This window comes from Cryptomeria japonica, chromosome 3 (genome assembly GCF_030272615.1).
Source record: "Cryptomeria japonica chromosome 3, Sugi_1.0, whole genome shotgun sequence".
Taxonomy (NCBI): domain Eukaryota; kingdom Viridiplantae; phylum Streptophyta; class Pinopsida; order Cupressales; family Cupressaceae; genus Cryptomeria; species Cryptomeria japonica.
Window position 1 is genome coordinate 890282239 of NC_081407.1, and position 24714 is coordinate 890306952.

At 35.7% G+C, this 24714-nt stretch overlaps 2 protein-coding genes across 7 annotated transcripts in view; one reads left to right on the forward strand and one right to left on the reverse strand.

Moving 5' to 3' along the window:
- LOC131059747 (structural maintenance of chromosomes flexible hinge domain-containing protein GMI1) overlaps window positions 1-24714 on the reverse strand; it is a 411868-nt gene that overhangs the window by 92250 nt on the left and 294904 nt on the right. For 4 of the 5 annotated variants that reach the window (XR_009110235.2, XR_009110236.2, XM_057992782.2 and 1 more), the window contains 4 exons: window positions 20093-20270; window positions 19718-19820; window positions 19467-19564; window positions 17790-17888 (listed from right to left, as the gene is read on the reverse strand). Coding sequence is in view for 3 of the 5 variants with exons in the window: in XM_057992782.2 (XP_057848765.2) it covers window positions 17790-17888; window positions 19467-19564; window positions 19718-19820; window positions 20093-20270 (478 nt within the window). In the remaining 2 variants the exon portion in view is untranslated. The remainder of the gene's footprint in view (window positions 1-17789; window positions 17889-19466; window positions 19565-19717; window positions 19821-20092; window positions 20271-24714) is intronic. The other variant, XM_057992783.2, reaches the window with a different exon arrangement.
- The window catches only part of LOC131059750 (uncharacterized), a 119568-nt gene that overhangs the window by 61113 nt on the left and 33741 nt on the right, over window positions 1-24714 (forward strand). The window contains exon 2 of one of the 2 annotated variants that reach the window (XM_057992789.2): window positions 2464-2553. In XM_057992789.2, coding sequence (XP_057848772.2) covers window positions 2464-2553 — 90 coding nt within the window. Of the gene's footprint in view, window positions 1-2463; window positions 2728-24714 lie in introns of those variants that run through there. The other variant, XM_057992788.2, reaches the window with a different exon arrangement.

Here is a 24714-nt window from a genome sequence, read left to right on the forward strand (position 1 = left end):
TCCAATAACTGCATCCCACAAAGCAAACCCTAACCACTTGGTCAAATTCAACCCAAAAAGCCCACCTTTAGGGTCAAAAACAAGTGTAAAACTGAAAGGGCTTGACCAAAAAGTCAACACACCCCATGCTCTGCCATAAAAGCTCCTAAATGCATCATAAATGGCTCCAAAATATCCTGACAGGCTTGCAAGCCTTCATTAATGCAAAAATATCTCTTTTTTGACCTTATCAAATAAAAATAAAAAATACATCTCATAAAGTGACTTTTGAAATTTATTATTTAATTAAATATTTTGTTTTATTTCATGCTTATGTTTTAAAGGCAAAATGCTAATAAATGAAATAATGATAAAATAATCTAATAAAGTGACCAATTTCACTTTAACAACATTTTATTATTTCATCTATTATTATTTTGATTTTAATTATAAACATGAAGTAAAATAAATTATTTAATTAATATAAAAAAAATCACTTTAATTAAAATGTATAAAATCTTATTTTATGCTTATTTAAAAGTCTTCATAAAAGACATATTTATTAAGTGATTTATTAATATCACCTGATAAATCTACAAAAACGCCTATTGAGTGATATTAATAAATCACTTAATAAAATGTTCCACCCCTTAGGCATTTTACGAGGGTATTAGAGAGGAGAAAGCAAAGGCAAACAATGCCTTTCGCATCGATGAATACTTAGGGAAATTCTCAACCCTAAAAACCTCATTTTATTCATTCGATATTTTCTATCTTCTCTTTGCTGTGGCGTGAAATGGCCGACATGAGGGTTTGGGCGAGAATGAAGGGCATTTCTGGAAAAAATGCAGAAAATGCAAGGCAAACTTCAATTTTAGGTGCTAAACAGGTGCCGCCATGAGGAATACCTCGAGGGATTTCGAGTTTCAAAGCCAAGCACTCAGGCCGCCATAGGTACATGCCACATTTTGAGGGTTTCAAATTTTTGGAAACGATTTGCAGATTTCCAAGTGCATATTTCTCCATACAAAACCTGGCCTTTTGATAGATTTACTTTTTTTTTTTAAATCTGAAAAAATATCACTGCTCGCTGCGCATTTCATGGGGAAAGATTATGAGATTTGATTGTGTTCTTACTGCGACACTACTTAGTATTCCCCCCTCCTTCTGCTGTGTTAGACTGCTTCAAACACTATTCCTTGCGAGAATAAAACCTTAACAATAATGATTATACGAACTGCTTCTGTAGCAGTCATTTCATTCTATCTCTGCTTGATCCTTGATTATAGTGACATGGAGTGTAGACTGCTTTTCGAAGGCTGCTTCACAACTTTGATCAAAACCCTACAATGCCCTTTTGTGTGCACAGTCATAATCACATATAGGGCTGTTAGTATTATCATTGTTATTATTCCACTTGACTACTATAAATCTGCAAACTAATCACTGATAAAAGAAGGGTTGTGGTTGACGGGGATGTGAATAGATTCTGTACTTTTTCTATGAGATAGTTATAATGCTTTGATTTGTGTTCTTTGTTCTTTTGGCTTGTAAATGTTGTTGTAGGTCCACTAATGGTGCTCTTTATCTGAAAAAATAACTATATCATAACCTTCTAGTGAATGCTCTTGTCTCAGATCTCTCTATTTGTCATTATAGTGAACATTTGATGAATGCAATCTATTGTTCCTTCAATATTATGAGGCTTTGACGCCATTTTCATATTCTCTATGCTTGAAATGTTGAACCTGATTAGGGTTCGCTCTATGCATTAGATCTAGACATCATGGCTGTTCATGACAATGGTGCACATTATTTGCTCTTTTACCTTGGCTTAAAGACCAACAATTGCATGGACTGAACTACATGTATCACTGTAATTTTCCACCTTTCTTTTGATTGTGTTTGGCAATTATATTAACTGCTACTTTGTCCTCTATGTGGACACTGCATTTTTGTTTATACATATTGCTCCAAGGACTACATTATTAGATGTAGGCTTAGATCTTTGAGACTGCCACTATCTTGTTGCCTCATGCCTCGAGCATACTGTCATTACCCTATCTTCCACTATGCATGAATGGTCTTTGCAAAGACCCTACGCTCATATGATTGTTATAGCCCTCATATCGTCAATCTGAATGCTGCTCCTATATGTACATGAAGCCTTTTGCTTTTTTAAATGAGCTGAGCTCTACCCTTGTGGGAGCCTCACTTACCCCCACTCATTTGTAAAGTTTACAACCAACAAGCTGTCCTTTCCTGCTCCTACACATGAAGCAAACAAGTTAGAAATAAGATGCGTTTGATTTCTTTTGATTTGATATCTGTTTTTTTTAAGATCTTCCGTGATGCTGACTATATGCACTTGATGCATGTAGGTGCTATATATACATGCATGCGTTAGTATACATGTTAGGAATGTGATCAGCCATTGCTTAGAACAAAAAGTTCTAATGCATTGTATATTTTATTCTTTTGCAGATACCAGAAGGAAGAGAGACGCAGATAAGGACAAAGCAGCAATACAAAGACAACATCATTGAGGCTACTCCAACCGTACCAATCATTCAGGTAATGATTGGTTCCACTCTCAATATGCTCTCTTTTCTTTTATACTCATGCATACATGCCTATGTATTTCTTTCTTGCACCAGTTGTGTATAGCTAGTCTCACGGCTCTTTGTGTGGGACGCATGTTTGAATATCAATAAAAATACCTCATTTTCAGAGGAGATGTTTCTCTCCTTTGTTTTTATGAACTAGAAGCATTGAAATGTAATCTTTAGTTCACTCTTTCTTTATGCACATGAATGCCACATAGCAGAATAAAATGTACCTCTCTTTCATTCGCAAATCATGATTGCTCTACCTAATTGAGCTAGGAGCAAGATTAGGTAACAAAAATATAAAAGAATATAATTAAAATTTAATTAAGTTAATGAATGGTCAAAAGACATTGAATGCAAAATTGTGACTCCCTCAAACATGAGATATAAAAGGGAGAAGAGAACATCATTTGAGAGGGGGATAATTGGGGAATCAGAAGTGTAGATCTGATTGTGAAAGGTTGTGTCCCTTTCAAAGGGCAGAAATAATGAAGAGTTGCAGTCTTTCAAAGGGTGCTAATGGTGAAAGAGTGTGTCTCTTGCCAAAGGGGGCACACATGGTGAAGAGGTGTGATCTCTCCCTCACATTGAGAGATATAAAGGAAATGAATCAAAAGCATCGAGTGACATCACCATGGATCAGATAAGATAGAAGAGCAGTTAATAAGAACTGGCTCTCCAACATCGATCAAATTTAAATTGCAATCTGCCATTATCGGACTCTATCTACCATTTTCTTATTCATATCCGTTATTGAACTGGTCTGATTAAGCATCAGACTTTTGGGCACCAAACTAGGTTGCATATAATCATAAAAAGGAGATCAAAGGAAAGATGTTAAGCCTGCACAAAGAGGAAATCAGAATTGAATGCAAATATTATCAGAACAGCAGCCTGCCTCCCAGTTGGGGCCAGTACATCAAACCAAGGAAGATCAAACTGCTGGTAATATCTATGATCATAACCCTATCACAGCATTATTATCATTACAATCTAATCTCCTTATCTACTTCTGTTAACATTATGCTCAATAGCCTTATGATGGTCTTAGCCTTAAATCTACCATTTCAGCGTTAGGGCCAGCATATAATAAATCTAATAGTAGTTCATATGGAAATAGTAATTGGTATTATTATTAGATCAAACATCTTGGGAATACTATTATTATTAGAGCATCATTACTATTATTGCAGAATTACTTGATAAACATTATAGTAATACTTATTAGCATTGTCAGCACATTACATACTCTAAGAGACATGATAGAAATTGTGTTTAATAGTAATTCATTTTGTAGGGGAAGGTATGAGATGTAATGAAGGGGTAACGAGGGGCTTGTAAGTAGGCCATTCTAGTATGACCAAAGTGGCATCTAGAAATTGGAGAAATAGACTTATACATATAGGCACATGGTTAATTTGGGAGAAATAGACTTATACGTACAGGCACACATTGCTTATGGCAATGGCAGCCTAAAGGTACACCACAAGGAACAGTTTGGTGGTCATAGCATTATTTTTCTTGCGGTTCTGTTTTATAACCGAGGTGCACCTCCCTTATGGCTTAACCAATGGAAAAGTGTGCCTTGCTTTTATTAACTGCTCTTTTCTTGCATCAGGCTTCACTTAAGCCTTGCCCATTTTGTTTTAAAATTAGTGTAAGTCTTTTCAAGGCAAAGTCAAGTTAAAATGTGCACCTTACTTTGGACATTTTTTCTCAGGTAGAAGTCACTAAAAGCTTCCAAATTCCCCGTCTTGGGTGAAAAAAATTTCACGGTTTTGCATTCCACAAACTGCACTTCCTTTCATTAATTGTTCTTTCATTTATCAGGCAGAATTTCATATGAAACTTGCCATAACTCGCTTGTAAGGAACAATTTTATAAGGGAATGCCATTCAAAAGGCATGCCTCAATCATCAAAACTACCTTTTATACTTTAGTGTGGATTCATCCTGTTGTTTCCATTTTCACCTTTGGCATAATATAGAGTTGTTTTTCACACTTTTTAAACCTAGGCCCACCTTTTTTGTGGTTAACTCATCTTTGTTGCATGCCCTTGATGGTTTTTCCATGGTTATAATGAGCCAGCCATGCACCTGATCCACACTTACCACACTTACTACTTTCCATTCCCTTAAACACAACATACATGGACAACACTCGGCTCTTTGCTATGATTTGGCATACAAAAATACTAAGTTTACCTTATTCGCATGATGTTTGGAAGAAGAAACAAGTTGCAAAGCCACTCAAAAGATATGCCTAAATCTGTTTGCTCTCTTCTTAAGTGCATGACCAATTCGCACTATTTATGTCCTAGGTCTGCTCCTTTGCTCTTTCCTCTCCAATCTGCCCTCAAACATCATCATTATTTACTCCTTATCAGGAATGAGGTGATCACTTCACTTTGCAGAAATTGTTAGAAGAAAAGATCATGACAAGACAAGCCTTTGCAAACTATCTACCAAGATCACAAATTGAGTGGATTCCAAAACAAATAACAACAAATTTGACAAAAGGGAGCTTAACAGTTGAGTTTCATATGGGTAATAACAAGAACACGGATATGAAACAACAAAGTAAGTGAAGCACTATAATGTGGTAAAAAGTCCTTTAGGTGTTCAATGTCATGGCTATTTTATAGAGAAGAGGAACACTGATGACGAAGGATATTATTAAGGATGAGATCATGATGAATATACTCTTTTCCAAAATTTTATTTTAGTGCAATATATTTCTCTTCCAACTTAATGAGAAAACATGCAGTTTTTAGAATTCAATATAGTGTATTCATTGTTCACATTTTTATCAATATGTGTTTGTAGATTAGCTACCTAGTTTACGGACTTAATTTCTAAGTGCATTTGGATTGAAGGATGAAGTATTTGAAATTTGTGAAGTCTTAGTTTAAGACAAATTTCAGAGTTTCTCTTAGTGTTATTTCGTGATTGCTATGAAATTGGACACCATAGCTCTGTTGAACTTGGGAAAAGATTGATGCTGGAAATGATGTTGTATAGGAGCAAATTTCATGTATTGTTAATTGCAAAACCAAATATGCTGTAGAAACCTATGAATTGTGGGTTCCCAGTTAGACGCATTTAAAATAATTTATCCTTCATTTGCTTAGTGTTGACTTTCTTTTGGTGGCATGTGGTATTCATGCTGATTGCAGCAGCTTTTTGAGCCACTTCAATTTCACCTAGAAATTGATTTTGTAGGGAATACAAATGAAGGTGCGACTAAGAAGTTGTCTTTTACTAGAGGGTGAAAGGGATTTACAGTTGAGGTCTAGTTGGAGTTCCAGGAGAGTTTAGCTAGGAATAGCCTTAAATAACAAGCTGACTTGTTTAGAGATTGAGTGTGGTGTGACATCTTCAAACATCGCTCCATTGCAAATGGGGACCCCCACTTTTTGCTGGTTATCTTAGGTGTTTTGGCTTGGCAATAGTTTTACCTATTGCTTGTGAGAAGGTGCAAGGTCTTGTCGTTAGGATGAGATCGAGTTAGGGAGTCATGTTTCATGTCGAGAATCCATTCTAGAGGCGTTGGGATTAAGAATTAAGGATTGATAGAAAATGTTGTCAAAAAATTGTCAAATGTTATCATAAGGCGAGAAATGTTGTCAAAGTTGCAAAAGATGTTGTAAAGTTGTCAAGTTGAGTGATGTTTTGAAAATGCTAAGTATTGGTCAAATTCAAGAATGTGATGCGTAGACAGGGGAAATTACTTGTCAAGGTTAGATTTTCCAACCTTAACAAAATCAAGGAACAAAGATGATTTTTCAAAGTCCTTGTCCAAGTGAGGAAATTCAAAATTTGAGAACTTAAAGCCCAAAGATCAACTATGAAAATGCTGAAATCATTGATTCAATCCTTGGAGAATTTTGAAAATTCCTTAAGCAAAGTGTTCACTTTAGTGTTTTCTCCTTGGACATGTCTAAATTGCACTCGGGATTTGCTAATTTGTCCTTGGACAAGTCTAATTTGTTCCCATGATTTGCTCATTTGTCCCTAACACAATCTCATTTGCGCCCTATGCTAGTTCCTTGTCCTTGGGGACCATTCAATCTTGCCCTTGCACATCATGAAATTAGTTGGGCCAGGTCAAAATCATCAATGGTTCATGAATAATCATCTATGTTACCCGGGGATGCATCCCCGGTATTTTTTTCAGCCGTGCCTGTCCCAGGGATAGGGGACTCCTAGGGGACGTCCCCATAAATTCTGCATATAGACAATGAATTTTGACAATGAATTCTATAAGCAATTTGACTTTCACTCTCAATTTAACACAAATTTGCCATAAGAACTCTACTAGTTCTTATATGTTAAGGTTCTATAATGGATATGTGCATGTTTTATCCATGTTTTCATATGAATATTTTAAATTTCCCTATATATTTTAATTTTCCCTACTTTTATATAGCCGTCCCCTAGCCGTCCCCAAAATTGGCAAAAAAAATCACCGTCCTGGAAACGCGTACCCCCGTCCCCTGCCGTCCCCATCCCGGAAACTTGGGGTAACATAGATAATCATCTATCAATAGTTATTGATGATAATTGATTTGAGATTTTAATAATCATTCGTGATTATTAATTAATTTATCAATAAAGTTAAGTTATAAAGTTAAATTAAAGTATTCATCTTTATTGATGTGGGAACTTAAGTTAAAAGTAAAAGTAATTTAACTGTTAAAAGTTCCCTTTATTAAAGTATGTGGACACATGAATGTTAAAGGGAAAAAAGTATGTCTTTTATCCCACATTGGCTGGAAAGTGTGTGAGCTCTCCCAGAAAAATTATAAAAGACTCTTCAGAGTTCATTTATGGACATGCTTGGTTGATTTGATAATTTGTGAATTTATTGGAGAGTTCATCTTCAAGGGTTTGTGAAGATGAAATCCCTCATGAATGACATTCTTCTCGTTGTTGCAAGATACAGTCAAGAGAATTAATGGTGTTTTCTTTAGAAAACACATTGGGCTTACAAAGTATTAGACTTTCAAATAGAGAAGGGCAGATTTGGAGAAGATTGTTAGAGCAGATTTGAGGGCATTTGTCGTAGCCAAAAAAAAAATAAATAGAGTTTGCTACGGTGCCGTTTTGCAGTGCCATGCTATAGTACCACTGCTACAGTAACTTCGCTAGTGTTTATTGCTGGAGCTAATTGTATTCACAGGCTATCCTAGTCAGACTATCCTCTACATGTAACGCTGGTATATTCTAGAAATTTCTGAAGTTTGAGTGCTGTAGCTGAGTTATATCTAGCTGTACCCGTTCTAGAGTCTAAAAGGACTGTGTTTTGGGCAAAGAAACGGGACTCGGACTCGACTCGGACTCAGATTCGGGAAAGTGAAAAACTCAAGAAATTTAGAGATTTTTAAAGATTTAAAACTTGTTTCATGCACCCTCTATTGAATACATCTTAAAGACACAATAACATCATCAAACTCGGCTCATTTGATTACATACACAAGTATACATCAATTACATAAGCATAAATGCAAATTGTAGCTGAAGGAGGCTCGGACTCAGCAAGCCCGACTAGGACTTGGTCTCGAGACTCGGCTAGACTCCGGAAAGTGAAAAACTCAAGAAATTTAGAGATTTTTAAAGATTTAAAACTTGTTTCATGCACCCTCTATTGAATACACCTTAAAGACACAATAACATCATCAAACTCTGCTCATTTGATTACATACACAAGTATACATCAATCACATAAGCATAAACACAAATTGTAGCTGAAGGAAATAACAAATATAGATATAAAAATATTGTCAAATGTATACAATATTACAAAACTCATGGAATAAAAAATCCATGTCATCATATGATCATCATCAAATGTTCCATACAAATACCAAAGGTAAATACAACTACAAGCCTATGGCTCAAAGGAGCATGTGCCCTCTGGCTCCGACCCCCTGCAAAGGCGTCTAAGGTAGGTCTTGGATGATTCAACAACCATAGCCGCTCCCCGTGGCACCATGCCATGCTCACTAGCATCAGCAACATCTATGTAACTATTAGTATCTGCTTCTGCTCGTGCTCTCCGCTCCTCCTCTGCCATGGCTACACCCTCAGCCTCTATATCTACCTAGTCGATCCAATCAGTATCATCATCACTAAAGACAGCTGCAAGATCTGTCTCAGTGGCCCACTCTGCATCAGGATCAACCTCATCTAGAATGATAGAAGAGATGTCAACTAATGCATTCTTTCTCATTCTCAGGCGAAGGTTGCAGTGAACAAAGATGAGATCATTCATCTTCTCCACGGATAATCTATTGCGCCTCTTGGAGTGTATGTGCTCAAACATACTCCAATTGTGCTCACAACCAGATGCGCTGCATGGTTGGCTCAAGATGCGAATGGCCAACTTCTGAATATTTGGTGTCATTAGGCCAAAAAAGCTCCACCAATTATCTAAGTTTGAAATGAGAAAAGTAAATAAAATCAGTCTCACTCATAAACTCATTTAACAATATACAATAAAACTAAAATTAAGCCTCACAATTTATTTTTACCTGGCATCATAGTTGTCCTACTTTCTTTGGCAATAGGATGAGAGAAGGTCTCCCCTTGTGCATTTGAGAACAATTGTAGCTCTTGAATAAGCTCTGTTTGAGTAGTACCAGTAGGTGCCATCTTCTCCATGATTGGGTATAGCTCATTAAGGACCTCCACATCAGCCTTGAAAGTAGGCATAAAATGGAATGCCGGATTCAGATAATAGGCTGCTGCATGGATGGGCCTATGAAGCTGATAATGCCATCTCCTATCAATGATCTCCCAAATGGGACCAAACTTGCTCTCATCTCCTTCATAGATGGATTTGATGCCCTCCTTCGCCCTATCCATGCCCTCATATATGTAGGCCATTATGGGCATTTCTCCACCCGCAACTCACAACAAAACCACCAAGGGCTTAACAAACTGCAAAATTGAAAATATTGTGTAATTTAGAAAAATGAGCAAACAAGAGAATATGATGAATTCATCAAAAATGCAATCTGTCTTATCTTTCCCTGTAGGGGTGGCAACATAGGATGAGGAAGACCACTCCTCACCAACAATCATACGTCTCAAGGCCGACTTACAACGAAGCATGAACTGCAATGTCATGAAGTTTGTGGCAAAATCTTGTGATTCCTGGATGAGCTAACTCCTTCTGCTATGTGTAATGTCTCATACGAGCCAACACCAATGAATGATTATATACAAATTTGCACACATTTCTCGCCCTTTCTACACATCTCTTGACCCATGGGAGTTTTCCAATATCCTCCAACATGAGGTCAATGCAATGTGTGGCACGTGGAGTCCAAACTATAGATGGGTGCCTCTCCAGCAATAGTCTACCTGCAGCAACATAATTTGTTGCATTGTAATTAATGAAGTTACAAAATAGTAATTAATTTGCAAACAAAATTAGTTTGTAATCAAAAGTTTTACCTGCAGCAACATAATTTTCTGCATTGTCGGTCACCACCTGTACCACATTCTCCTCACCCACCTCATCAATCACCTCCTCTATCTTCTCACATAGGTGGGTGGCATTCTTGCAATAGGCAGAGGCATCAATGGAATTGATGAAAACGGTGCCAACTGAAATAAAAAAATAAAGCAAGATCAATGATCATTCAATAAATCATTAAATAAAAAATAAAAAATTAATGACTAAATGAAACTAAAATTTATCAATCACCTGCAGAAGAAACAAGAAAATTCACCTGCAGAAGAAACAAGAAAATTAAGGAGAGTTCTATTTCTCCCATCCATCCAACCATCAGTCATGATGGTGCAACCTTTAGTGCTCCATATCTGCCGTTGTTCACCTAATTCCTTCTTCACATCATTCACCAATTGAGTCAAAATGGGTCCCCTCAAATCAGACTCACAAGGGGCTTTGAACCCCGCCCCGCATATGGTAAGGGCATCAACCATTTCTTGCCAATAAGGAGACCTATCACAAATAAATTAAATGAGATAAGTTATGTACCATGTACGAGAAAAAATAAAACGAAGAATCAAAATATAAAAATTAAAACAATCAAACATAAAACATTCACCTGGCTGTAGAGAATGGAACACTGCCGTAGACCCAAAATCTATCAACTACCATTTTAGTGGCATCATGGACCTCCTTGTTCCAACCCATGCTCTCAAGCGACTATTGGGACTCGGGAGTAGTGTGAGGCACAAAGAAGATATCCAACCTAGATTTACAAATCTTAGGTCCAATGCTAACACTCCCACTACAACTACAAGTGCTAGGAACATCAAAAGTGGTAGTGGCACTGGCACTCACAGAAGCAGAATTGGAAACACCAACATTAGCAGTAGCAAACTGAGTGGGACGATATGGAGGTAAGGAAGAAGGGCCTCCAACACAACCTAATTGTGTCCCTCTTCCTGAAGTTGCCTCTCTCCCAATAGCCACTCAATCCTCCTTTTGCTTTTTTTTCCTTCCAATTTCCTCAACCATTACATAACAATCACATATGGCCTTAGGGAGTGCTTTTAGGCATGTTTCGACATCATGTCCACGCACACCAGCAATATGGTATTTCAGTCTATATATACCTCCATGGAATATTGTTTTGCAAAATGTACTTTTTGTTTGCCCCTTTCGTTGCCCTGGAAAATCCTCATAATATTTCCAAGAAGGGTCCTTTCTAATAGGGGTTCTAGAAGCTGAAGTAGACATTGTAGGGGATAGTTTTGTGAAACTTGAAGTTGAGGCAAACAAGAAAGTGAAGTTTGCTGCACTAAAATATTACAAATACAAAATGAAATTAATACACACATTCAAAAAAACTAAGGTAGGGTTTGTAAATTTAAAAAAAAAATAAAAATTTACAAACCCTACATACAACCCTACATAGTACATACTACATACAAACATACAAAAGATTTTGGTAGAAAATGTAAAACTTTCAAAATAAATGAATAGAAAATGGAACTTTTGCATACAAGAAACAAAAAAATCTCCAAAAAAAAAAATCTTACCTCTTACGACAAGCTTGAAATGAGCTGCAAACTCTTCCTATCCAACTCCCGATGCACCAAATCCAAACACAATGCAGCCCCAATGTGAAAAATTGACGAAAATAGGAGCTTCCTCCTTGCTGGTTTTTCTTCTATGCACCCTTGTTTTTCTTCCCAACTCACTTTACTCCTATTTTTGCAAGTGAATGAAATGAAGTTCACTTTTAGGGGTTAGAGATAAATAACAAAAAAAAGAAGTTGAAAAAGCTTTTTAAAATGTTTATTTTTTGCTTTTTTTTAAACTTGCCACCGACCGAGTTTGAGGCTTGGGACTCGCCGAGTTTGGCGAGTTTATGCCAAACTCGCCAAACTCGAGCGAGCCCGAGTCCGAGCTCCAAAGACTCGGTGAGCATGTCTCGGGCTCAGACTCGCCGAGTTTGGCGAGTCTATGGCGATTTTCTAATCTCTGGTTTTGGGTCAGAGCACACTTATATGAGGAGTTGTTGCTGATCATATCCCTATTGCCATCTGTTGGAGCTGAAACCCATGACTAAAGGTAACTGCAGGGATGTAGGAAAGGTTAACAGAACAACAGTTCAAAGTATTAGTGACTGGTTTTTAGCAGCTGGGCTGAGCATTGTTAGCTGCAACCCAACATTTGATGTCTACTTCTGGTATGTGAACTTGTGCATGTGTTGGGCACATCATTGTAGAAGAAACTTGAAAATTCCAGATTGTAATAGGAGTGAAATTTGAAGAATATTTCTGTTGCTAGTTTGAATCAGATTTGAAATAGGAATAAGCCTATGATTATTATCTTTATTATCTTGTCATTGTTTATCTATTAGTCATTGTATTCAACTCTTTTTCAAAGCAAACATTGCACAAACTAAAAACCTCTGAAACAAAGGAAAACTCAGAAATCAGTCCTAAGAAGAATACATGCCAAGTGTTTGGCAAAATGTCAAACCACAAAAACTGAAAAAATAAGTGCAGGAAGGACAGGGGTTCTTACACCTTGTGCATATGAAATTTGTGCTCAGCATGAGGATTTTGTCCTTAAAACCCTCCAAGATTCTCCCAACTTTGAGTCCCTAACAAGGATTCAAGCCGCTCAACACATCGCCATTTGTTATTATCCTTACCAGCCCCTCAACCCCGCCTTCCTAGTCCATGTACATTTAGGAATCTTGGTCAATGCATGAGTCTTGACATGAATGTACGAACAATTTAAAATGTGAATGCATGAGCCTATCAATTCAAGTGGAGAATTAGCTGAGAGTCGTCAAGTGGAGGAATTATCTTAAGATTTCTTTACCCTCATCTATGCTAGACAAAATTACCACAAGATAGAAGGTGAGAACGTTGGATCATCAATCGGATTTGTAAGAGGAGGCATTTCCTGTTCAAATCTACCATAAGGTGGAACTAGCATGAGCTTCCAAGTGTTGAATTTGAGATATGCTAAATCTCTTTTATGTTGAAAATTGAAAAAAAGTAGAAAATTTGAAAATCGAAAAATCAGAAAATAAAAAATGACTTCTCAATGGATGGGCAACAGTTTAATGATTCATATAACCAAGATGATCATCAAGTTGATATTATTCATCTTTGGTGGACCTTGAATGTACAACTACATGTTGACGTGTCTAAAATCGCTGAACTTGCGACTTCATCCGGCCAACGCAGAATAGAAATGCTAAGAATCCTATCCTCTCTTGAGATAAGGAAATCCCTAATGGTGTACTAATTTGACCAATGGGGATTACCTCAATGTTTTGGTTGTCAGGTCTTGACTGCAGGATAGCTTAGTGGTTTGATGTGTTTTGCTTCGAGCGAGTTCCTTAAAGTTCAACAGTCCTATATCATCTGATTTTGCTTGGATTGATACTATGTCAGCTTGATTGTATGGTTTCTTTTGATAAAAAAGGGGGAAAAGGAAGGGAAAAAGAGATAGAGAATATCTAATTAATTTATCTAATATAACATATTCAGTAAGATAGACAGAAACCTCAAAAAACCAGATTTAACATTATCAACTAATAAAGCACAATGTTGTATAATCTAGTGCAATCTTCAAAGGGAGCTGAATTTTCATGCTACTAAACATAAATGTAGAACTTGACATCCATTCATTTGATGTTTAACAACCGAACTGAGCACACAAATGGGTTCAGACTAACCATGCAGGGGGAATGACAATCAGCCAATCCTTAATGGTATGAACACCAAGGTTTCTATCAAATATTATCCTAAAAATACTATCTGAAAACAAAATGCATAACAAGAATATTAAATGGTGAAGAAGGAGACCGTGCACTCACAAAGAAATGAGACAACTTTAATTTCCGTTAATTCTGAATGAATTTTGCCAGAGTTTCAACAACAATCTTAGACTTCTTACAAAATTAAGGGAAAACCAACCCCTTTAACTAGAGCTTCAAAATTTAGATGAATGGCCAAGATTAAAACAAAACAAGTGGCCCAGATTCATCAATACAACATAGTACCCCTACCCATAAATAGGAGGCAAAATATCAACAACCACCAAAGGAGGAATAATAACTACCTAAAAAAGGTAATTAATAACTACCAAAAAGCAACTCAAAAAGTGCACATGCACGGAGCTCAAGATTTACAACTGATTTGGTAGTTAGAAATGAACTTTATGGCCAAAAAGTGCTTTTTAAGATTTTAGAAGAATTCTGCACTTTATGAAAGCACTTTTTCCTTTCTTGCAGTAGACCCTTTCTCTAGAAATTCATCCTCGGCGTGCAAATATTCCTTCCAGAGGTCCCTACCTACTGCACGTTCCGCCAGAACATAGTCTTGAAATTTGATGCATAGCTGGAACAACACCATGAATTGAGGCATAGGAGGATGGCGTATTTTATATTGCATGCCCTACAAATGACGATCTACATGCTTTAACCCATCCTTCCAATTGGACCGATGAGCTTCAAAACACAAAATGTCTGAATGCAATCCACTGGCAAACTCCAGGTCCTCCTTGGAGTAGGCGACCTTATCCATTCTCAATCTATCCTCCCAGTCCGGCTGCACTAGGTCATCGGACAAACTATTTTTTCAGCCCAGAACCATTGATTGGAGGATCCTTCCACCAAGGTCCCTCATGTCCTTGAAGATTTCCTCGCATTCTGCCTGCTCTTTATTAATGGTATCTTTTGTTTCATTCTTCATGGTGGCGGTCCAGTACCATTCTTTAAAGACGCCGATGTCATAGGGATCCACGATAGCGGATAATGTGGGAATCTGCGCGTGGGTCCCGAAAAGAGCCCTCATGAGGGGAAGAGTTGTACCAACGAACTCATGAACCCTGAGACATTCCCTCTTTAGCTCGAACAATTTGACCAGAATGGTCTCTCGGTGGTGGGTCATTTCCTCTACATCTTCAATGATCAGCTCTCCCTTTTCCTTAATGTCTCGAATCCATTCCTTGACAGCCTTGGCGGTATCCCGTACTCCTTCCAACTTTGTTGTAGTCCTTTGTGCCAATGCCGATGGGGGAACATGGGATTCGGGGGCATGATGCAACGGTTTCAGCAGGTGATCAATGTACCCCTCGGCCTGCTCAGTACGATCTCGGTAAATGTTTCTCTCAGCAGTTATCTTGTCGAGTTGCCTAAGCATATTTTGCACAGAGTCCTTGAACTCCTCCCTTTCTTGTTCTTTGGTGGCTCGCCCTATCGGGATGGTTGTAATGCTATAATCGGCCAAACCCTACTTTAAAAAAAAAGGTTTACAAACCCTACATACAACCCTACATAGTACATACTACATACAAACATACAAAAGATTTTGCTAGAAAATGTAAAACTTTCAAAATAAATGAATAGAAAATGGAACTTTTGCATACAAGAAACAAAAAAATCAACAATAAAAGAATCTTACCTCTTACAACAAGCTTGAAATGAGCTGCAAACTCTTCCTATCCAACTCCTGATGCACCAAATCCAAACACAATGCATCCCCATTGTGAAAAATTAACAAAAACTGGAGCTTTCTCCTTGCTGTTACTATTTGATTAGCTATAATCACCAATTGATATCAAAATTAAAGTTCCATAGCCAGATCAAATTTCAATCTCTTTAAAATTCTGCCAGAATAATAATCAACCTGTTACTATTTGATTAGCTCAAGATACCTTCCAATTAATGTAATGTCCCCTTATTTTAGGAATTAGGAAATAGGGACAATTATCTTGCAAAGATCAACTACAAGAGACATTTTTTCCTCAATTATGAATAATACATACAAAATATAATATCAACATAAGAACATGATGATTTAGACTTGTAATATGATGACATAATGCTATCTCTGAATCAACAATTAAGTGTATGATCTTTATAATTATATGTGCAATAATACAATCAATGTCGAGTATAGATGGATTATCTTTGTCTTCCCTACTATGTTCAATGAAGCTTGTGCAAGGTTGATCTCGGTCTGCTAATACTGATACGATTCTGTGAGATGTGCTGTGAATGAGATGTTGCAAATACAGACTTAGAGAGGGATTATCCTTATTCTGGTAGCACACTTGTATGTATATGCTTCGAATCTCCTTCTGAAATGTTAGCTATAAAGATATAAGGCTGCTATGTATGAAACACCAATATAAATATGCACATTTACGGTGGTATCACTATGCAGTGATACGTTGCTGCTCCTGTTATATAGTGGCATCTACACTACCCCTGGAAAAACACCTGAAACACACTTCTAAAACTTATGCAAATATGATTCAGAACAGAAAATATTAAAGTAATGAACATCAAATTTGATCAAACAAAACTTGAGATTTTCTATTGAAAATTTAAACTACTTTTCATTACATCAATCCAAGCCCAATGGCTTCACAATAAAACTCTCCAACCAGATATGGGTCTGATCATAGACCTGCAAAAATGGTGTTTTATCAGCAGCAAATGACTTCTCAAAAGCCTTCCATAAAGCTCTCCTCCAAAAACTGAACCTGCGACAAAAACAATTTATTCGTTCCTCCAAAAAAACCAAAAACTTTACCCAGCTCTGTCCTCCTTGCCAAAATTTCTCTCTGACAAAAATTCTGGTGTTTCTTCTTTGTTTTTTGCCAAAAAGCCCTTGTTCCAAAACAATGAAAATTCCACACCCAACTGCTGCCCCCCAAGAAAATGCTATGTCCAGCGTCTCTTCTAGAAGCACTCCCCAGAAACATTAAATGCACCAATCCACTCATGTTAATTTCAGAGCCATTTACAAATTTGCAAAAAACAGATTTTTAACTGCACTCCACTCCTCAAGCAATAACATTCCAAATCTAACTCCTACGTAAAGGAAGCTTGAAATTTCAAGATGGGGTTCCCTCCACGTGGATGCCCCTGCATCACTAAAACACATCCCCTGCCATCATGCCATTCCCAAACTCAGCTCCACAATCTTATGGGAACATAGTTTAAGAGCACTTTAGGTGCTAATCGCTTGTTAAGAGGTAAGTATCAACTTTCTGTCCACAGAGTAGAATTGTATTGCACACCCCATACATTCTCTTGGCTGTGGATGGGGCAACTTACAATGACTAAAAAATGTCAATGAAGCATGATGCCATGTTACTCCCAAGGATGCATACAATGCATTTTTGTGAAGACCTTTACATATGATAATACTACAATCCACAATGAAAGAAAGAATACTATCACCATCACAAAGGATGGTAGAAAGTTTGAATTGTTAAATATGAAGCTGGAGAAGTGTATGGAACTTAATTATTTTAAACTGGTATTACTCAAATAACAGAAATTTTCCACAGTGAAGATCAATAAAGATTCCACAGTAAATGAAACCTTGACTTAGGGTGAACCTGATCTATAACAGCAGCAATAAAGTAGTTAAATATTCAGCAAAAAGTAGCAATATAAATCCCTACAGCAATGGTAACTCAGCTTTGTTAATTTCCTTCAAATCACAATCATCAATAATATGCAACCATAAATAATTAACTAAATCTGATCGGGTAACTCATGCACAATTCAAAACATGAATTGAAAGCGGATTTAACACCAAAATGATTGTAGAAAATCCAATAACAATTAAACAATTTCCATACACAATCTGTAGCATATGAGAAATTCAATGAATCAGATGATAATTTGAAAGTGTACTTGCATAAAGGATTTTAAAGTAGTGAAGACAACTGTCATACCTTCCGATACAAATCACTTTGGTCCTGGAACTTGAGTCCTTCCAGTTCAACTTTTAATCTTTGTCCCCTCTCAACAGGATTTGCATAAGCATCAATTGCCTTTATTAAGAACCACAAAATGAGAATCAGTGCAAAGAATCCTTCATCAAGTCGCATTCAAATATAAAAAATTCAAAATTTCTCCGAATCTGATTCTTTGATGCCTAGATTACAACAACAGAATATCCAAAACAACCTTAAGGAAACATGAGGACTTTCAACATAATAAATAATCTATCATCATCTCCAATGAATAGGTAAGAATATTATTTAATTTTATACAATGTTTAGCAATAAAAAATTATGCAACAGCTCAATCATAACCAATTTCAACAAAATTAGGATACAATACATGAAAAGCCAAAGATCATTTACAATCTTTTACTAAAGAAAAGAAATATAACTTACTGAACTATACATACGTTACAATTCGCATAACTTCAAACTTTACAACACAAGAAGAAAAAAACCCATATCAGATTGTGTATATCACTACAAGAAAAACTAAAATTAGTCTACCCATTCAACAAGTCATTTTTTGTGCGGATTTTGATTGCTAATACTACATTGCTCAACACAACCATTAACAAACTACTAATCTAATCAATGAATAGAACACACAAAATGGTTTATGTAAAGTGTCACAAACAAAGAAAAAGATTAAATTTCAAATTAATCCATTTACAAGTCATTTTTATAGACTTTGATTGCTAGCATGCAGTAGTCAAAGACAATCACAAATCCCATAGTCGAATAGTCAATCAAGAGACAGAATAAAATAGTTTCACGCAAGAAAATAATACATCTTAAGAAACATATTTGTCTAGGTATTGAAAATTCTTCTTTCTATGCATATGCTTGGTCTCTTGCAAATCTCTGAATAAGACGTGCAATACATATACACAATTATCTACTAATAATGCAGATTCATCTGAATATCAGCATAGATTTTCCAAATTCAAATTTTCAAGCAACACAATGTTTCTATAGGAAACTCTTAACATGTTGAAAGCTGAAATGGTATCGGTGGTCCTACAGAGTCTCAGACCAATCATTTAAAATGTCCAGAGTTTAATTACTGCATTTTAAGAGACTAAATAGTTCATAGTTATACAAATTTGAATCATGTACACTTTGATTTGGTAGAGCAGATAGCAATTTCCTGTGAATATAGTGAGAAAAATAGCTTGTTGATAACCATAAACCACAAACAATAGATCCCTTAAATATGTACAAAAAGATATACATCTATAATAAGAATTTCTTCCATGGAAAACTTACAAGAGTCTTTCAAGATATGCATTTCTATAGAATCAAATATTGAATAGAAAGAGTAAATATTTACTCATAACCTTTCTACCCATGTACAACTACAGAATATGCAAGATAAAAAAAAAGTTCTTTCACTTTGTCATCCACCTAAAGAACTTATGCAACAATGTAGCAGAACACGTACGAGAATAAAAGAATCAATTCAGAATTAGCAATTACTTTATTCACTTAACCTTTCTCATATACAAGTCATCCTATTGAAAATCACTCTGACAGTCGAAAAATTTATTTGTGCTGCATTTTAGGTTTTTCCTTTTTTGCAAATTGACTATGTTTTTGCTAAACAAAGTCCTGTTAACTTGTTACCTGCAGTTTTAAGTCATGAATCACATCTCCAGGGCGCAAACAATTATCCAATTCCTGTTTACTCAAGATCATAACTTTACACAGATCTCCAGGCAACACTGAGGAAAGTAACAATCATATATTTAATTAAATAATTTAAATATAAACATCAGGAAAATATAGCAATGGACCACGAACAAACCCATGGTCAAATGTTTTCCCTTCTAGTTTTGTTCTCAATATATTCATTTTAGCTTCAGCTAAATGTTTACCTATTATTGGTATTTCATCATAAAAAGACTCCTTATCACCAACTCTTAATGATGCTTCAAAACTTGGTTGCAAAAATGCTAAGTTGCCCCTCAACGAAAATTCCTGCCACAAATCGTAAACTATATTAAATATTATAACTCTGTATAGGAACAAAACCATAGTGCTCTCTTCCAAACTGTAAAGTGCTTCTTGAAAAATGTTTAAAAAAACTTATTATCACTAAACAGTGACAAGAATAAATTGTTCCAATATCATACATTCTGCAAATCCACCTTACAATTTATCTTCTCATTTGAGATATTAATATAAACATTTTTAGGAATAGATGTACAATGCAAGTTTTACAGTTTAAATAACAGCAACCACAAGTTTACCACTTGCAGATGCATATTGTTTTGTATTAGATTTACAGATTCAATCTCTGTCTCAATTTTCACTTGCTCTCCCTTTTTTTGAACTTGTATTTGAAGGTTTGGATAGGACTTAAAAGCCATCTGGTTTGAATAGACATCATAACATGATATGTAAATTGGTCCAATTTGAGTTCCAAGCCTGTAAAACACAAAGACAAATAACATTCTCAATTTCCAAAATAATTTTAGTTCAGTTAGTATTAAAGAATATTGTTTAGTTCTAGCCTTAGAAAACTGTTTTTATAGCTCACACAAGGAAAATGATAGATTAAATTCAGTTCACTAATGATCAACACAGTTTTGGATTAATAAAATTATGGATTTTAAAATGGTGCTTTCACATTTATATACTTGCTCACACTCAAGGAAAATAGATGCAACAAATTAAAGCCAAAACATGAATATACAAACCAAACTTAACGAATCTTTTCATTAAAATTTTGGGTAGTGGAGGGTCCAAGCATAGAAGTAAATATACTTCCTAGGAACGGCATGACAAACCTAAGTTACTGGTCCTGGTACAATTTCATGGTCAGATTCAAGGGTTCAACTTGTAGCTTTTAGTAAAAAAAATTGCAGGCTTGGTTTGTTTTGTGTTTGTTGATACAAAAACATACCGAAAAAACAAATATATATACATATTTGCAGCAGGAATTAAGTTCAAAATACACCACATATAATAACAAAAACCACTATAAAAATTAAACATATTACAATGTCCAATTTACAAACTTGAATATCTTGATATATTTTACAAATTAAAAAATAATAATATCGAGTGTCAACAACCAGCCATCGTTGATCAAGCATCATCATATAGGTCTTCAAACATATCATCATCACCTATGTTACTGAGTTTGGCTATATAGGCCCCCGTATGACAAAAATATGGTTTGGGTAAGGATTAGGGTTCGAGATGGCCCTAGTTTCACTCAAGGTTTGGCTCTAACTCTTAAATGAGGGCTCTCACTTCATTGCGCCAAAATATGTCTCTAAAAATTTAATACAAAAATGTTGTGAGTGGAGAGGTACCCCTACTACTATGGAAATATGGGAGTGGAGCATTTCATGTCATTGGCCGAATGGAGGTGCTTAAACTAGAAGGATGAAATACCTTAGAGGGAATAAGAGATATATAAACAAACAATTTACTTATAAATTTGAAATTTTCATAAATTATAATTTTTAAATGTTTTATATCTAATTGTTAATGTCCACACATCATAACTTTTATATATTTTATGTTATTATTTAAATAGAATATTAAAATTATATATTATATCTATAGTTTATAGATTATTAATTTACTTATATTTACATATTTCAATTGTTATTAATTATCATTAATGTCATATTAAATATTAAAATATTTGATATTTAAATATTCTATTGATTGGCAATTATAAGTATCACATTCCCTATACATGTTCCCAAGCGAAAAAAAATGGCATACTCACATATCAGGTTTCGATAACTGTACCCACAGTCATATTGAAACTAGTAACTTAGATCATCACCATCCATATTTGACAATGTAGGTACTAACATAGTAGAAGAAACACAAAGAGTGCCACCAGCATTGGCACTGACACTAGCATTGGCATTGAAACTCTCATGCTTTGCTAGTTGGCTCGTCTTCAAAGAGCAGGGGCAAAAAGATGGCAAGTGGAAGCATCCAAGTCATTATGCTCTAGCCCAATATCACACTTCCTTGTGTCCCCTTCCTTGTAGCCTCTTTGTGTGAAAGGAGATGTAATTTTGAACTCATATACACAAAGTTCTCTCCCTTTTCTGAGTGCAACTTATTGTTCCTTACTAAGTGGATAGAGAATCATGTGATCCAATTCCTTTCAAATACAAATGAATTAGCAACCTATTTAAAAAAATAGAGTTGAGTTATAAAATAAAAAAAATTAAATTATAAAATACAAATGAAACTCAAGAGATAAAAGATATTTTTTATAAAATGCACTTGTAGTAAAATTTTGATCGAACAAAGTTGGTGTACGAACGATTCACCATGGAATTACCACCAACTATGAGCATCAACCTTATACTTGTCATAAAGAGCATCAATATTAAATTTATGGAAGTGTACAAAATCTATGAGCTTAATTCTAACCACATCCCACATGTCTAGATCAATGAAGAGTTTATGAAGAGCTACCTTGTATCCTTGGTTGTCTTAAACATGCTAGTGTAGGTTTTCTATATTCCTAGCAACTAAATTATTTTCCCTTATTCCTAGGTTTTCCTACACTTTAATTAAGCTTTCTTAGGTTAATAGAGTGAGTTTAATTAATTAATAACTATGATATGATGTTGAGGTGTCCCCATCCTTGAAAGGTGAGACATTCCTTAAAGGGTGGAGCATTCACTATTTTTATGACAAGGTAGTGGATGATCTCATTCTCTACAAGGATAGAGTCTCCTTAGTTCTTGAATCGAAATTTAAGAATAAGGTCATGAGGGCTGCCCATGATACACACTTACCTAGTCATTAAGGGTTTTATAAGGGTTTTACAAGACCTACAAGAACATTAGTGACATATTCTTTTGGAAAAGACTGATGGGAGAAATCCTCCAATACATCAGGGAATGCATGACATGTTAGTAGAACAAGGTTGTGATGTCCCCAAACAAAACTCCGTCAAGTATTGTTAATATTGAGAAAGCTTCTTGTATTATCTTTAAGGATAGCTTACAATTCATTAGGCAACAATGAAGCATTCTAGACATGAAAGATGATTGCCAATATAAAGCTTTCAATGTTGTTGCCCATCATCCAAGAAAACGTGTTCTTGTTATAAACTTTTATTGACTTAAATTGGTTTGTGGAGGAAATAATTGTGATGATCATTCTGCTGATCTACATAGACTCTTATAAGAGGCATATATATATGGGTGGGATCAAGTTAAATAATTATCAAATAACCAATGTATGGCAGTGGTAGATAAAGAATACAAATTTAAAGGCAGTGATTCCATTCATATATTGAGATCAGTCATTATCAAAGGAGAGATTTATGATTAATTAATGTGCAGCAATTTCACAGTAGTAACTATTAAAGAGGACAATGATTCATTGATTATATTTTATCAAAAGCAAATAAGACAAATGATTAGATAAGATTAAAAATAAAGCAGATAAGACAAAATTGAGAAAGGACAAAATTCATACATGACAAAAGTCATATAAGATAAAAGAAGAGAGTAAAATATTAAAAAGACAAAGGCAGCGATAATAGACAGCATACCAAGACAGCGATTACCTATTAGATATGACAGCTGTTAATTATACAAGGCAGCGCATTATGGAAGAAAGGCAATGCTTAGAAAAGAACCTATATTAGTTATAAACAATAACATAATACAAGCGGTTCTATTAAATAGTGATTGCATCTGAAAAGTATGATTGAGATATTGGAGGGTACAACCATAAATTAAAGATTAATTCAAAGAGAAGCAATAAAATATAAGTTTATAAAAATAAAGCAGGGTTGAATTTACAAATGGCGAACTTTGCGAAATATGTAAAAGCTCATGCGAAAATATCTGCCAAATTAACAAATAATAAGCACGAAAATATCACTCGGCAAAGGCATTCCACTTTTCATAACCCTAAATCAGCAATAGATGGAGCACTCTGCTCGAATAGCTTTGATGCCCTAGCTCTCGCAGCCAATGCGACTAGGGCACACAATGATCCATTGGGAAAAAAATGCCAATTAACAGAATCTCGTACGCACAGACCTCCCCCTGCTTTGATGAAAGATGACATGATCAGGGTTGTTTCTCCACCTCGAAGAACTGAACGGCCTCCTCGTTGACGCAAGAATGCAGAAATCATAGCAACAAGGGGAAAGCCTTCACATGTTCCCATTCTCAAAGATGATGGGTGGATTACTGTCGGAAGGAGACATGAGAAAAAAGCCCAAGCAGCCAAAAACAAATTATGGGTAGTCCCCATTACCGGTGATAAGCAGCCAAAGGCTATAGGGGCAAATTGGGTTCCATTGGGTAACCCAAGGAAATCAAAAGCGGCGGCTAACGCATGTAATCCAGCCATCGACCTTCGATCAAATGCACAATGAAATGAATTTTACTGCCATAAGGATGCAATGAAATGGCCCAAAGGCGGATCCTTTGACTGTTGGAACAACAATAGTTTGCCATATAAACCCATGGCTAGGAAGAATAAAGGCAACCCACTCTTTGAAACCCTAGCGGTTTCATCTGTGGGCAATGCCATCGAAGGAATAAACCCTAACCCTCCAACGACGATCGACACCATAATTGTAAGTGATGATTACTCAAATGATTTCTGGGATCACTGCGAAGGGTTTGGGGTTTTGGCAATCTGGGGAGGTTTTGGCATTTCTGTCTTTGACTTCGCTAGCTGATTGAAGATGTCCTATAAGGAACAAGTAAGTATCACTGAACTGAATAACAATTTTGTTTTCATTGATTGTAAAGACATTGCCTTAAAGGAAAAATTTCTGCACGGTCCAACTATCTTTTGCAAGGGTTTTTCGGTTAAATTCCTGAAATGGACTCCTAATTTTGATACATCTAAGGCTATC